At 35.5% G+C, this 13,321-nt stretch overlaps 1 protein-coding gene across 7 annotated transcripts in view; it reads left to right on the forward strand.

Moving 5' to 3' along the window:
* TCF12 (transcription factor 12) overlaps positions 1 to 13,321 on the forward strand; it is a 392,641-nt gene that overhangs the window by 309,355 nt on the left and 69,965 nt on the right. For all 7 annotated transcript variants that reach the window (XM_025295665.3, XM_025295667.3, XM_025295663.3 and 4 more), the window contains one exon: positions 2,816 to 2,868. In XM_025295665.3, coding sequence (XP_025151450.1) covers positions 2,816 to 2,868 — 53 coding nt within the window. The remainder of the gene's footprint in view (positions 1 to 2,815; positions 2,869 to 13,321) is intronic.

Below are 13,321 nucleotides of genomic sequence, written 5' to 3' on the forward strand. Positions count from 1 at the left end.
GTAATTGAGTATTTGTGCTGTTGAAACAAGCCCCTGTGATTTAGACCAATATACTTATTAAGGAAATGGTAAGATATAGTATCTTTTCTCCATCTCCGCTTTTGTTTCCCACCAAATCAGTTAGGGTAAAAATGTTCTTTTGACTCTAGATGTGTTAGTGTCACTCTAGAAAAATACCTTGTTAGAATGCTGTGTGAGCACACACTATGACAAAAAGCACTAATATAGACTAGTACACTACTACTAAAAGTTCAGGGAGGAAATGAACCACTGGAATATTGAGGGTGAGGGGAGGGAGTTGATTTCATTAAAAACTCAAGCTTCCCAGAAATTAAGGCTTGTATATTCATTTTTATTTTGATTATGATGTTAGATACTATGGATTCTCTCTTTTATGCCAGGTACAGTGTTATACATACTATATCTTTATAAAAATTCTAGTAAGTTATAATATTAACGTCATGTTACATGGGCTTCCTTTGTGGCTAAGCTGGTAAAGAATCCGCCTGCAATGCAGGACATCTGGGTTCAATCCCTGGGTTGGGAAGATCCCCTGGAGAAGGGAAAGGCTACCCACTCCAGTATTCTGGCCTGGAGAATTCCATGCTCTGTATAGTCCAGCGGGTCGCAGAGGTGGACTGACCTACTTGCACTTCACGTGTAACAAATGAGGAACCAATATGCAGGAAAGTAAGCAACTTAGCCAAAGCTTGGTATTCAAGGAGGCCCACTCATCTCCTGTGTAAATACCATCTAGTAAATTATTATTCCACTCTTCGTTGTTATTTCTCAGTCTTAGACACTCTGTCTTGGTATTGCAGTTACTCATAAAATCTCTGGAAGGATTTCAGAGATAATCTATACCAATTTTAGCATCTTTTCAAGATATTTAGATGCTTTAGAAAATCAACATTCTACAAAACACTAACTTAACAATTGATAATAGTTTTGCCACAAATTTTAATATAAACCTAATAATAATGGCTAAAATTTATTATGTCACTTTCTGTTAGGTACTGCCCTGAGCATCTTTCTGTATTCCCTTTATTGCAACAGGTCCAGGAAGTTATTGTAGATAACTGAAGTTAAAAGAAGTTAAGTAACTTGCCCAAGCTCACACAGCTGCTATATGATGGAGCTGAAATTTGAATCCAATCAGCTTACTCTCTTAACTGTTACACTTTGAAACCTCCCAAAAGTGAACTTTGTATTCTAAATTCATGATTTTGAATCCAACATTGATGCATGTAATTGTATAATGGCAACTAATGATTAGATTAAAAATATAAAAGAATTTCCATTCCTAGGGCAGGGAAAAAACTGACCTAATCTAAAGAGCAATGTATTCTACTTCTAGTTATCCCAAAGTAGAGTGATGGGCTCTAGATTTATAGGAACAGTTCAGTTGACTGTCTCTATTTATATGGACTGTGTCTTTTGCTCAAGGGATACTGTATTAGTTGTGAAGAGTTGGGTTTTAGAAAAAGCCTCCCAAAGAACAAAAATTTTGCTAGTAAGTTTTATAAATAAAGAGTGTGCCAGATGTTGTTTATCTTTGGCACTTTTATTTTAAGGAAATATAGGCTGCCTCTTGGTAGGAACCAGATGCTAATGAGTGTTTTTTTCCTCTCTTTATTGTACATAATTTTTCCGCATACTACTTATGAAGTTGCTTTTTTAGCTTTGCAGCCTCCTGGTATATTTACTAAGAATCCCAGCCCTAATTTAAATGAATTTCATTCTTTCTTAAACAATTGCATGTTTTACTGTCATATTACTTATGACCCAGGAAAATACCATTTTTGCAGTTCTAACTTTTATAGTTTTCAAAAGCATTGTAGTTAATGTTAGCCTTCTTACGTATTTTCTCTTTTTAATAGCAAACCCATCTGAGAGATCCTGAATTTGATCCATTATTTGTGTATGATTGGAAGGCTGCATTTAACACCGTTTTTACAATAAAATGAACAAGTATTAAATTTTAAATTTTACAAATAGTACCAAGTGAGGCTGGGTAGGCATGTGAAAATATACATGTTATCCTTTAATAAATAATCTGTATCTTAGAAAGAAATATACTTTAATTGTTTCTTGGAAATAAATATAAACATTCAAGAATAAATTGTATAGAAATTAGTGCTGAAGTTTCCATTTTAACCACATATTGTTACAGGAAATATTCTTGTAGAATACTTATAGGATGATATCATATATGACAATGCTTGTGTTTAATAGTTTATGTAATATATTTCAGGTATTAGTATAACCTTTACTTTTCAGTTATTAAATATTTCAAATTTTTAACATAATTTGTAGCATAACGTTAGCTTTTAGTCTAATATGCTTTTAAACCTAATTCTCAGTGTGATATGAACACTAGATTTGTGTCTCCCTTAAGGAGTCATATTACTAAACTGACCTGTTGCACCAGATGCCCATCTGCAGATGAAACTGAGATAAATGATGAAAAGTGCCTAGTATGAAGCCTTGTACATAATAGGTACTTAAGAAATATTATTCCCTTTTCTCAAATATGCTTATTGGTTTGTTGTTTTCTCTCTTGTTTTACTTTGTTTGCTGCCATCTTCCCAGACTTACAGGATATGTATTTCAGAGTACATCACTTCATTAGGAGTACGTGTTTTACACTAGAACTGGTTAGGAAGAATGGAACTCCTGTCCCTGTATTCCCTTACTTATTCCTAAATCCTGGAAAACGAGGAAGGTACTAGGAGGGAAAATCCTTTCCTGCTCATTTGAAGTCTGAACTTTTCTAAAATAAATGCTGATGAAATATACTGTTTCCCATGTACAGATCCTTTGCAAGCAAAGAAAGTCAGAAAAGTACCTCCTGGTTTGCCTTCTTCTGTAAGTACCACTTCTTTTTTTTTTTACTTTGTGGTAAGCAAATTAATTTCAGGTATTCAGTATCTGCAGACTGTCAGGATACATTCAGTTGGTGTCAGTAGGCATACTTCACATAGTAATTGTTCTCTGCTTCACAGAATCATTGATTGAGTTAAATCTGAATTCAGTGTTAGGTTTTTAGATTTCTCTGCAATGATTTGTAGCTTACTCATATGCTTTCACTCCGTGTCCCTGTCATTTGAATTCCCCTCTTGGGAAGAGGACTAGGCCGGTAGCTGTCAAAGAATATCTCCTGTACAGGTCTTTTGATGTTTAATTAGTCATTATGTTGCTGAACAGGAGGACAGACAGAGATTAATAGCTGAGAATCTTAGAAATTTACATTTGTAATAATCCCAATGGAGCTAAAGACATTAGGATTCGACGGACATGTTCGGCTCAGCTTGCCTCAGTAGGACTGAGGTTATTAATATGCATAAATCACCAAGTCAGATGTTCATTGTGAATCTCTTGTGGATTTTAAAGCCTTCATTAAGCCTTTCCTAACTTCAGCCTAGCATCAGGAAAGCTTTCGAGCAACTAGTTTGTTGATCCCTCTTTGCTCAAAAATGTATCCTCTGAGAATAAAGAGCTTCATGAGAATAAAAAGATTGGAAAGGTTTGGTGAACAATCATTAATGGCCATGATAATCTGATGCTGTAGGGATGTTTGCACTGTTAAATATACTTTATTCTCTTAAAGAGTAAAAGTATTTGTAAATGAACCTGCATCATAAATCCACCTACAATTTAAAAATCCCAGGGAGATTTTCTTCCTCTCCCTTTGCTTAGAACAAATGGGGAGTGGGGCTTTTGGATTGAGGCCACATGCCTTGTAGGGTACATCTCTTTGTTGTGTAAATGGATGTTGGCCTTTTATTTGGCAGTACTTAACACATGAGCGCAGGTGCTGCTGGGTGAGTCACAGCTCATCCAAGTATACACTGAATGGAATATCCGCCTTGGCAAGTAGTAATCTAGAAGGAGCAGCATGGGTCTGAGCTTTTTAGTTTTTATTAAGGCTGAAGTAGAGATATCATCTTTTTGGTTGTTTGCCTTCCTTCTTTCCTATGTTCTTCCCCCGCCTTCTCTTCTGTATGATACATGAAAACTCAAATTTGAAATCCTCTTTGAAATTCACTTCCAGATGGATCTGAGTTTTATGCAGCCTAGGGCAGCTGTGCTCTGAACCTGCAGCCTACCTGGAAGGTTGCATTGCAGCTGCAGGCATTCTTAAAAGCTTTTGCTTGCATAAGCACTTGGACCCACTGGAGGCTGAATAGCTGCTTGATAAACAAAATGAACACAATGCCTCAAATCATTATTCCCGAAGACAGGATTTTTTTTTTCCGCAACAGCTAAAAATAGTTGGGCAATTTACATTTTAACAGTTGTGTGCTTTGCAGGGGTAGGTGGTTCCACAGTAGAACATGATTTCTGCTAGATAAACAGAAGTCATATTTAAATCTGACAGAACTGCTAAAACATGGAAGAAAGTATGCAGTCTTTCTGGTAATTTGTTACTATAATTCTATAAGAGTAACAAGTTAAATTACATATTAATATTTGGTAGAACTATACAGGTTTTAAAAAATACCAAATTAGTAGATGAAAAATTCATCTCATTTCTTTGCCTTATAATATTTTAAGAAACATTATCTTTTTGCTGTTTCATAGTTCTTTCATTTTTAAAACAAAAAGGCAAAAAGGACAGAGCAGCCTGGAAAGAGAATAGACACTGGAGGTCACCAGTGTTCTTTATGTCCTAATAGTAACTGCATTCTCTACCTGGAGGTAGCTCTCTATATTGTCTCAGGTCTTAAGGATGAGCCACCGAGAGAGAGAAAGTGAATGAATTGTGATGAAAGTTTGATTTCTTTGAGAACCACTAGGCAATTTCACAAGTCAAGCCTACTTATATATATTGTATTACTAGCTGCTTTATTTAGGATTTATTAGATATGTTTCTATAAAAAAGATTAGAAATTATTATTTTCAGTTCTATATTTAACATCAGCATTGAACATGATCATATTGCTTTGAAACCATGCTGAAAATAGTTTTTCAAGCATATTAAAAGTTATTAAGAATATATAAATAATAAATGAATTTTAATTGAAAATATATTTTAGATTAAATGCTGTGTTAAATCTCAAGTTTTAAAAAAAGAATTTTTTTAAACTAAAAACTAGTACTTTGATAAATACTAAAATAACAAACTAAGAACACTTATGGCTACACTGCTTACCTTTTCAATGTTTAAAACAAAGGGGATTTAAAATATTGGTTTTCTATTTGGATGCTTTTACTGAATATATTTAATTCATAGGCCTTTTACAGTGTGAATTGTTTTAAAATGGGTATAAAAATGAAAATGGACTACGTATATTTTATTTCATGGTCATTTGTAGATCTTACTTCCCAAACTAGAAACTTCACCATGATATTTCTGATGTCCCGGTTTGCTGCTGGTCCATTCTTTCTTTAGTCATCTGTAAAATGCATGTTACCTTTACCAAAGAAAGTAGAAGAGCTAGGTTAGTACTGCATCGCTCACACAGCTCTGGAAAAAGCAGGCAGGGTTACTTAACATGCCAATGTTGGATAACTACATAATTTGACCACAGACCGTTGGCTAGAGGCCTTTTCTTTTTGTAAGCCATGCTACATATTTGAGTATCATAGTTACAAACCTTAGCTCTTCTGTTCCTCTCCGCAGAACAACTGAATGGTAATTTCTGTCTGTGGATAAAGGTCTGTTAACTGTGTATTGACATTATTAAAGCAATATGGTCAGTGAGGTTAAGAAAACAGTATGTTCGGATCTGCTGTCTGAGTTATTGATTGGTTGTGTGACCCTGGACTTGTCAGTTAGCCCTTGAGAAGTTTGGACTAAGTTTCTTTCAGGTCTAAAGTGTTACATTCTTAGGGTTTTAAAATTAATATGCTCAGTACATAACCAAAAGGCATAATGGGCATAGTTTTCTTCTTACCAATGAAAAAAATGGTATTCTTAAATTAAGCATGTAAGTTTTCCACTTGTTTCTCTAGACAGGTTGAAATATTGAACAAAGTGAACTTTTGCAGCAGAAACTGTGGAGTGATACCTGGAAATTGAATTTGATTATACACACACCATCATTGCCTGCAGGGAACTAGTATGACAAACAAGCATTTAGTGAATTAATTGTATATATTTCAGTGAGTCAAGTAAAAGTGTGGACCAAGTACTCTGGAAACAGTAAGTAGAATTAACCCTGCCTTAGGAAGTACTAATGGCATCAAGAGTTGACATTTGAACTCTGTCTGACAAGATTAGCAGCAGTTGATACAGATAAAAAGCATAGACATGTGAAAAAAATAAACACATTCTGAAGCCACATCTAGAAGTACAGCCTTAACTGAGTTCTATACCTGATACAGCCTTCATGCATTTCCTATAAGGCAGGCCCACTCTCCCATCTAGAGATGATTGAGGAATAATACGTAAGACCAACTCAGATATGAAAAGGGATAAATTGTTATCGTAGTCTAGCTTGGATAAAAGCGTAAAGCCTCCTGGCCAATAGATAATAGGAGGCATTTGTAGTTGTTAAGGTTATCTGGGAGTCTTTCTGAAGGCATGGGTGTGCTTTGACTTTGCAGGATGTCATCCTTCCTTTTTAGGGCTCCTGAACCTACCCTCTCCTCCTCTAACCACTAACTTTAGTCTTTGTTCTTTGTATGTACCTAAGCTGTTTTTCATCTGTATCAGATCTTTACTGAAATTAAACATTTGAGGAAATTTTGAAACACTGGATAGGGATTGAAGGCAATTGTGGTTTGTTTCCTAATAATTTGTGGGAAAAGTTGAAACATTTGCATTGTATTTGTTACCATCCTTTACAGTCTCAATGTCACTTTGTTAGAATAAGTTTATCTTACATGTGTGCGGTTCTGTGCTAACCATTATCTGTGTCATCTTAATCTTTAACTTTGTCACACAAATATGTAACTAATATCCTCTTCTTACAAATGAGGAAATTGAGACTTAGATATTAACTTGTCCAAGATTACACATACAGCCAAAAATTACAACCAAACTTAATATCAAAGACCATTTTCTTTTTAATTTGAATGTTAAAGCATATTGTGTATTTTGGCATACTCATAATATGCCTTGGTATATTAAATTTAAAACTGTTTATTCTGTCAGTTATGTTTTTCTTGATCAAATTTATTCATTGCTTTCTTATTTAAAGACCTATCACCATCTGAAAAGATGATATAGAAAACTAGCACATACTTCCTCCTCAAGCAGATGGGTTTTGTCTGGCCTTAGCTGCTTTTTGTTTTGTAGTCTTAGAGAATGCTTTTAAGTTCCCTGAACACCAAGTTTCTGTTTGTGAAAGGAGATAGTAATGCTTATCTCAAATGTTAGTACAAGGGTATTATGTGCCTAACATGTGCCTGGTATATAGTAGACACTCAGTAAATGTTCCTTTTTTTTTTTTCTAGTTCCTACCACTACAGCCAGAAGTTTAAAGGAATTTTTACCATTTCATGTTACCTACCCCTCTTTTTTTTTTTTTTGACTGCTTCATGAGGCTTATGGGATTTTAGTTCCTCAACCAGGGATTGAACCTTCAGAAGTGAGAGCACAGAGTCCTAACCACTGGACCTCCAGGGCATTCCCATACCATACTTTGTTGAAAAGCAAGGAAAAGTGAAAACATAAATATTATGATTATTAAAAAAAAAAAAGCAATATATGTACTTGGAACATTATGGGTAGTAAATTGCAGCCGCTGTTGTTAAGAAAGTATTTCTTTTCAGAAAAGAAACCCATAAAAGGAGGGAAAATTTGTTGAATCAATACCTGCTTAGAATTCATGCTAATTATTTTTTCTTTTCTGAAATATCAAGAGTCTGTACTTTCTTCTTCCCTTTATTCTGTCATTGGTTGAACATCTTTATGGTCCTCTGAAGCATTTTTCAGATGGAGGGAAGTTTATTTGTTCTTTATTTCTTGACTTGATATTAGTATTTCCAAACAGATTTTTTTTTAATATGCTGCAGAAAATGCAGAATCCTGAAATAAGAAAGGTGTGATACACTTTGCAGATTTTTATCACCAGAAAGTAAACACCTAGTCATATTTCAGAATGCCTTTAAACCCAAATTGTGATCTTGTTCAATAGCATTTGAAAACATCTTTTGAACAACTTGTCATGCCCTGCATCAAAATGGCAAATCTTAATTCATTTTCACTGTAATTGATGTTGACTTAAAAAGTAGTCACAACCTAAAATTTAAGAATTATTTTTTATTTGGTAGAGATTTTTAGGACTTCAATGACTGTGACATCCTTGTTTACTGATTTGGCAGGAAATACCCCATTTCTCCCTGGTTTAGAGTCCCATGCATAGACTGATGACTATTTGTTTCTTGGTCAAATATGCTAGTCTTTGTCCTCTGTCTGTAAGTATGTATATATTATTCAACAAAAGGTATAACAGTTTATCAAATAATTTCTTTGCTTTAATTTTTTTGAGAGTTAAACTCCAAAGTGTATTTTATCTCCCCTGCCATTATGAAAAAAAAATTTTATGATACTTACCTCATAAGAAATTTTTGTTTCTTAGATAAAGTAACTTAAACACCACTTTTTTTTGCTTTGCCGTGGACAGGTGTAGAGTTCTATAACTTTTGGATTGGTCATTGAATGTAGTTTAGGAAATGATGCCTTCCTTTCTCCCAAACTTTTGTGGGAATTAATTTTGTTAGGAATGGCTTTTTTAAATTAATGTGGATATTTTGTCATTTTTAATACTGAATTTTCTCTTTTAGGGATACCCCTTGAGATGAACTGGAGGTGTTCTGAGTTGTTTCTAAATCTCAGAGACCACTAAACATGTCTAAAGATCTAGCATTTGCATGTACATATTAAATATAATTAGTAAAAATATTAGATAAAGTCAGAATATTAAATTCTGAGGGTGGCTAAAGTGAGAATTTTAATAGGAAAGAGAACAAATACAACTCGCTGGAGCTGATAGAAATTAATAACTTAGAAAATCACCATTTAAAAGATTGGTGTTTATCTGAACCAGTAAGAAAAAGATCAAGGGTTAGAGAACTACAGAGATATTGTTACCTCCAGTTTATCCACAAAAATAGTGAGATGAGCAGCAAGTACTATACTTTTAAAAGAGAATGTTCTCTGGAAGTCACTAGGAAGCTAGAGTAACAGTGTAGACAGTTGATTGAGTCCCAACTAGCAAGAATCCTAGTGATTCTAGAATAAATAGTATTTACAGGCAGCACCAGCTTCAGCTGAACTTCATAAAGTGAACACTCCAGTTTCTGAACACGTGTTGGAATAGCTGTTTGCTTAGCTCCTTTAGCTGACAATCCTGTAGGATACACAACTAGGTACTTAAGAGTCTTATTTCAGACTGTTAGATAATCTGTCTCTATTTGAAGGCTACCTCTATATAAAATTTTCAAGTGGCTGATTCTCTGACCTCATAGATCCTTCGAGCAGAAAAATCTTAGTATCTAAAGGGAATGGTTCTATAATCCATTCCAAACTTGTATTCAGTTTAGTCATTGAATGAAAGATTTTCTTCATACATTAGTGAGAAAAAATAGCCACTGTTTATACTGACAGTAACTACTGTTCAGAACAGTGTCAGACTTGTATCAGTGTAGATAACAGGCTTTTAATCCATATTTCTAAGATGTTCATTTTTGTGACAAGCCAGCCCGTATTTGATATGATTTTAAATAAAATTTTAAAAAAAAGAATGAAAACTTACTAGCTAGTGAGTCCAGTGATCCAGTTGTTTGTACTGATTTGATGGTACAGCCACATTGATATTTGTTGTTTTCTGACCTTTCTTTGTTAAGAAGAAAGAACATGCTGAATTTCACCAGTTTTTGCAATGTATTGAACTCCTCAGCTGCTATATTTTAGATTTTTGAGACATTACAAACCAGATGTAAGATAGAGAGTCCCTTGGACTGCAAGGAGATCCAACCAGTCCATTCTGAAGGAGATCAGCCCTGGGCTTTCTTTGGAAGGAATGATGCTAAAGCTGAAACTCCAGTACTTTGGCCACCTCATGTGAAGAGTTGACTCATTGGAAAAGACTCTGATGCTGGGAGGGATTGAGGGCAGGAGGAGAAGGGGACAACAGAGGATGAGATGGCTGGATGGCATCACTGACTCAATGGACAGGGAGGCCTGGTGTGCTTCGATTCATGGGGTTGCAAAGAGTCGGGCACAACTGAGCAACTGAACTGAACTGAACTGAACTGAACTGAATTAAATAAAATATATAGCCCAATATGGGAGAAGGGGGTGACAGAGGATGAGATGGTTGGATGGTATCACTGACTCCATGAACATGAGTTTGAAGAAGCTCTGGGAGTTGGTGATGGACAGGGAAGCCTGGCATGCTACAGTCCATGGGGTCACAAAGAATCGGACATGACTGAGTGACTGAACTGAACTGAATGACCCAATATATCTATAATATGGGAATATTTTATTAATTTTCAAAAATAATTTGGTTCTTGAAGTTGTTTCTGGAAATTTTGCACGACCAAAACTTAGAAAGTAAAACTTCACTTGTAAAATCAGGTGGTGAACCATATTTGGCCGCAACTATGATTTGTGAACCCCTGCATTAGACTTAAAGAACATAAGTCAAGTATATGCCTAGAGTAGATATAGTCTTACCGTCATAAATCTACTTCCTATGAAAAGCAGACCCAAAGAGAAAATAAATAAAATTAAGTATTTTTTTTAGACATATACCGTGTTTTTTGTTTGCTTGCTTTTAGATCCATTACTTCGGAGAAGGCAGTGGCACCCCACTCCAGTACTCTTGCCTGGAAAATCCCATGGGCAGAGGAGCCTGGTAGGCTGCAGTCCATGGGGTTGCTAAGAGTCGGACACGACTGAGCGACTTCACTTTCACTTTTTCTCTTTCATGCATTGGAGAAGGAAATGGCAACCCACTCCAGTGTTCTTGCCTGGAGAATCCCAGGGGCAGGAGAGCCTGGTGGGCTGATGTCTTTGGGGTCACACAGAGTCAGACATGACTGACATGACTTAGCAGCAGCAGCAGATCCATTACTTAATACTCATTAGTCCCGTCATCATTTGCTTAAGTTCCTGGGCACATACAAACTTTCCAGGACAGTTATTTGCCCTAAAATGTACCTGATTAGGATAGTTGAAGAACCTTCATATATAAAGTAGGTCCTATGATGTCATAATTTTTCTAGAATTTAAATGTCATTTTAGGTAATAATATACAGAATAGTTAATGGCATCAAAAATAAGTCCACGTAGAGATACATTATTAAATGTTTATTTGAAACAGTTAAGTTCAAAAACTAATTTAACTTTTATATAAACTACTATAATTTTTTCCTTGAACTTACATATACATGTCCCCAGTCACCATATTTTTTATCCTGGTTCAACTTCCTCATAGAACCCAAAGCTAAAAAGGTAGTTCCTGGCAGCTTGAGAATCAATTTGAACCCACATGTGCTTGTGAAACAGATTGCGTTCAAACAAGACGTGTCTCTCTCTAAACATAAAAGCTGCATTCAAAACTTGAGAGTCTGTACTTAGATGACTAGAAAACTAACTTTTTTGTTGTTAACTTCTATAATTTGAGTGAATATTTATAGTTCTTATTTGTTTTTTAGTTTATTGATGGCTAGTATTAATAAGAAATAATAATAAGTAATAAAACTTAAGGCAGGAGGAGAAGGGGACGACAGAGGATGAGATAGTTGGATGGCATCACTGACTCAATGGGCATGAGTTTGAGCAGTCTCTGGGAGTCGGTGATGGACAGGGAAGCCTGGCGTGCTGCAGTCCATGGGGTCGCAAAGAGTCGGACACGACTCAGCAACTGTAGTGAACTGAATAAAGCTCAAGTTTTCTGACTTGAACTTGATAATTTTTTAAATGTAAAACTTGACATTATTTGAAATCAGTCTATCAATATCTTTTCAATATCACCAAAAGATATTTGTAAATTTTTAAAATCAGTCATTTGAATGAGAATTAGAAATTCATTACTACTAGAGTGGAATGTGTTTAGTAAATCTCCACTGAGAAATTTAATTCATTCAAATTCATTCAAATGAATTCATTCTATTAAAGCTAGTGACTATAGCGTGCTTATCGTGAATTAAAAATTCTTCTGGGCTTTAGATATTTAAGTAACAATAAACCATGGATCTCATACTCTGTCTTCAAGATGCTTATAGTCAAAAGATAACTTTGACCTTTGGAAATAAGCTAACTTTAAAATTTATTTCATTTGAGAAATTACTACCCTCTGGGAATGTAGTGGAGTATCCAGGACATGCTTTTTGAATTAAATTAAGAGGATAAAAATAAATACTGCGACGCAATTATTTTATGTTATCTATAACAGGGAACATCATCTGTTAACAACTTTCTGCTCTAAGCTGTACCTTTCAGCTTCCTCCTACTCTGACTATTCAGATCATCAAAAATAAGTTAATTTGTTTTTTGGTACAAAACACTGAACTATTTGTCCTATATTTTTCCCTTAGTTGTGGCTTCCCCATAGCTCAGTTGGTAAAGAATCCACCTGCAAAGCAGGAGACCCCAGTTCAGTTCCTGAGTTGGGAAGATCCCCTGGAGAAGGGATAGGCTAACCACTCCAGTATTCTTGGGCTTCCCTTGTGGCTTAGCTGGTAAAGGATCTGCCTGCAATGCAGGAGACCTGGGCTTGATCTCTGGGTTGGGAAGATCCCCTGGAGAAGGGAAAGGCAACCCACTCCAGTATTCTGGTCTGGAGAATTTCATGGACTGTATAGTCCGTGGGGTCTCAAAGAGTCGGAGTGAGTGACTTTCACTTTCCCTCAGTTGTGCAGTTAACTCCTAGTTACACAAAATAATAGGAATAAATTTGTGCCCCAAATGGTAAATTAACAGTAATTCAGCTCTTAACTCTGCAGTGTGCAAGGACTGATGTAATTAACAACGCATGATCATGATCTTCATATGACAGATCACTATGGAAAACCATAATACAGGAAACCTTTCTCTAAAGGAAAAAAAGTTACAGTTTCATTGATATAAAAGTAAAACAGTTGTTATTTTCCCATACTAAAATTAGCTTCAAGAATGATCATTTGTTACCACCTGTTGCTATCTTCATTATCCAAATCACTTTTATCTCTGCTGAATTAAGGAAGCATCTTCCCAAGTGGGGCTTTCCAGGTAGCTCAGTGGTGAAGAATTTACCTGCCAGTGTAGAAGGTGCAGGAGACCTGTGTTTGATCCTTGGGTTGGGGAGGAAATGGAAACCCACTCCAGTATTCTTGTCTGGAGAGAGGCAAAAGAAAATTCCATGGACAGAGGAGCCTGGCA

This window comes from Bubalus bubalis, chromosome 11, assembly GCF_019923935.1.
Source record: "Bubalus bubalis isolate 160015118507 breed Murrah chromosome 11, NDDB_SH_1, whole genome shotgun sequence".
In the NCBI taxonomy this organism is placed as follows: Eukaryota; Metazoa; Chordata; class Mammalia; order Artiodactyla; family Bovidae; genus Bubalus; species Bubalus bubalis.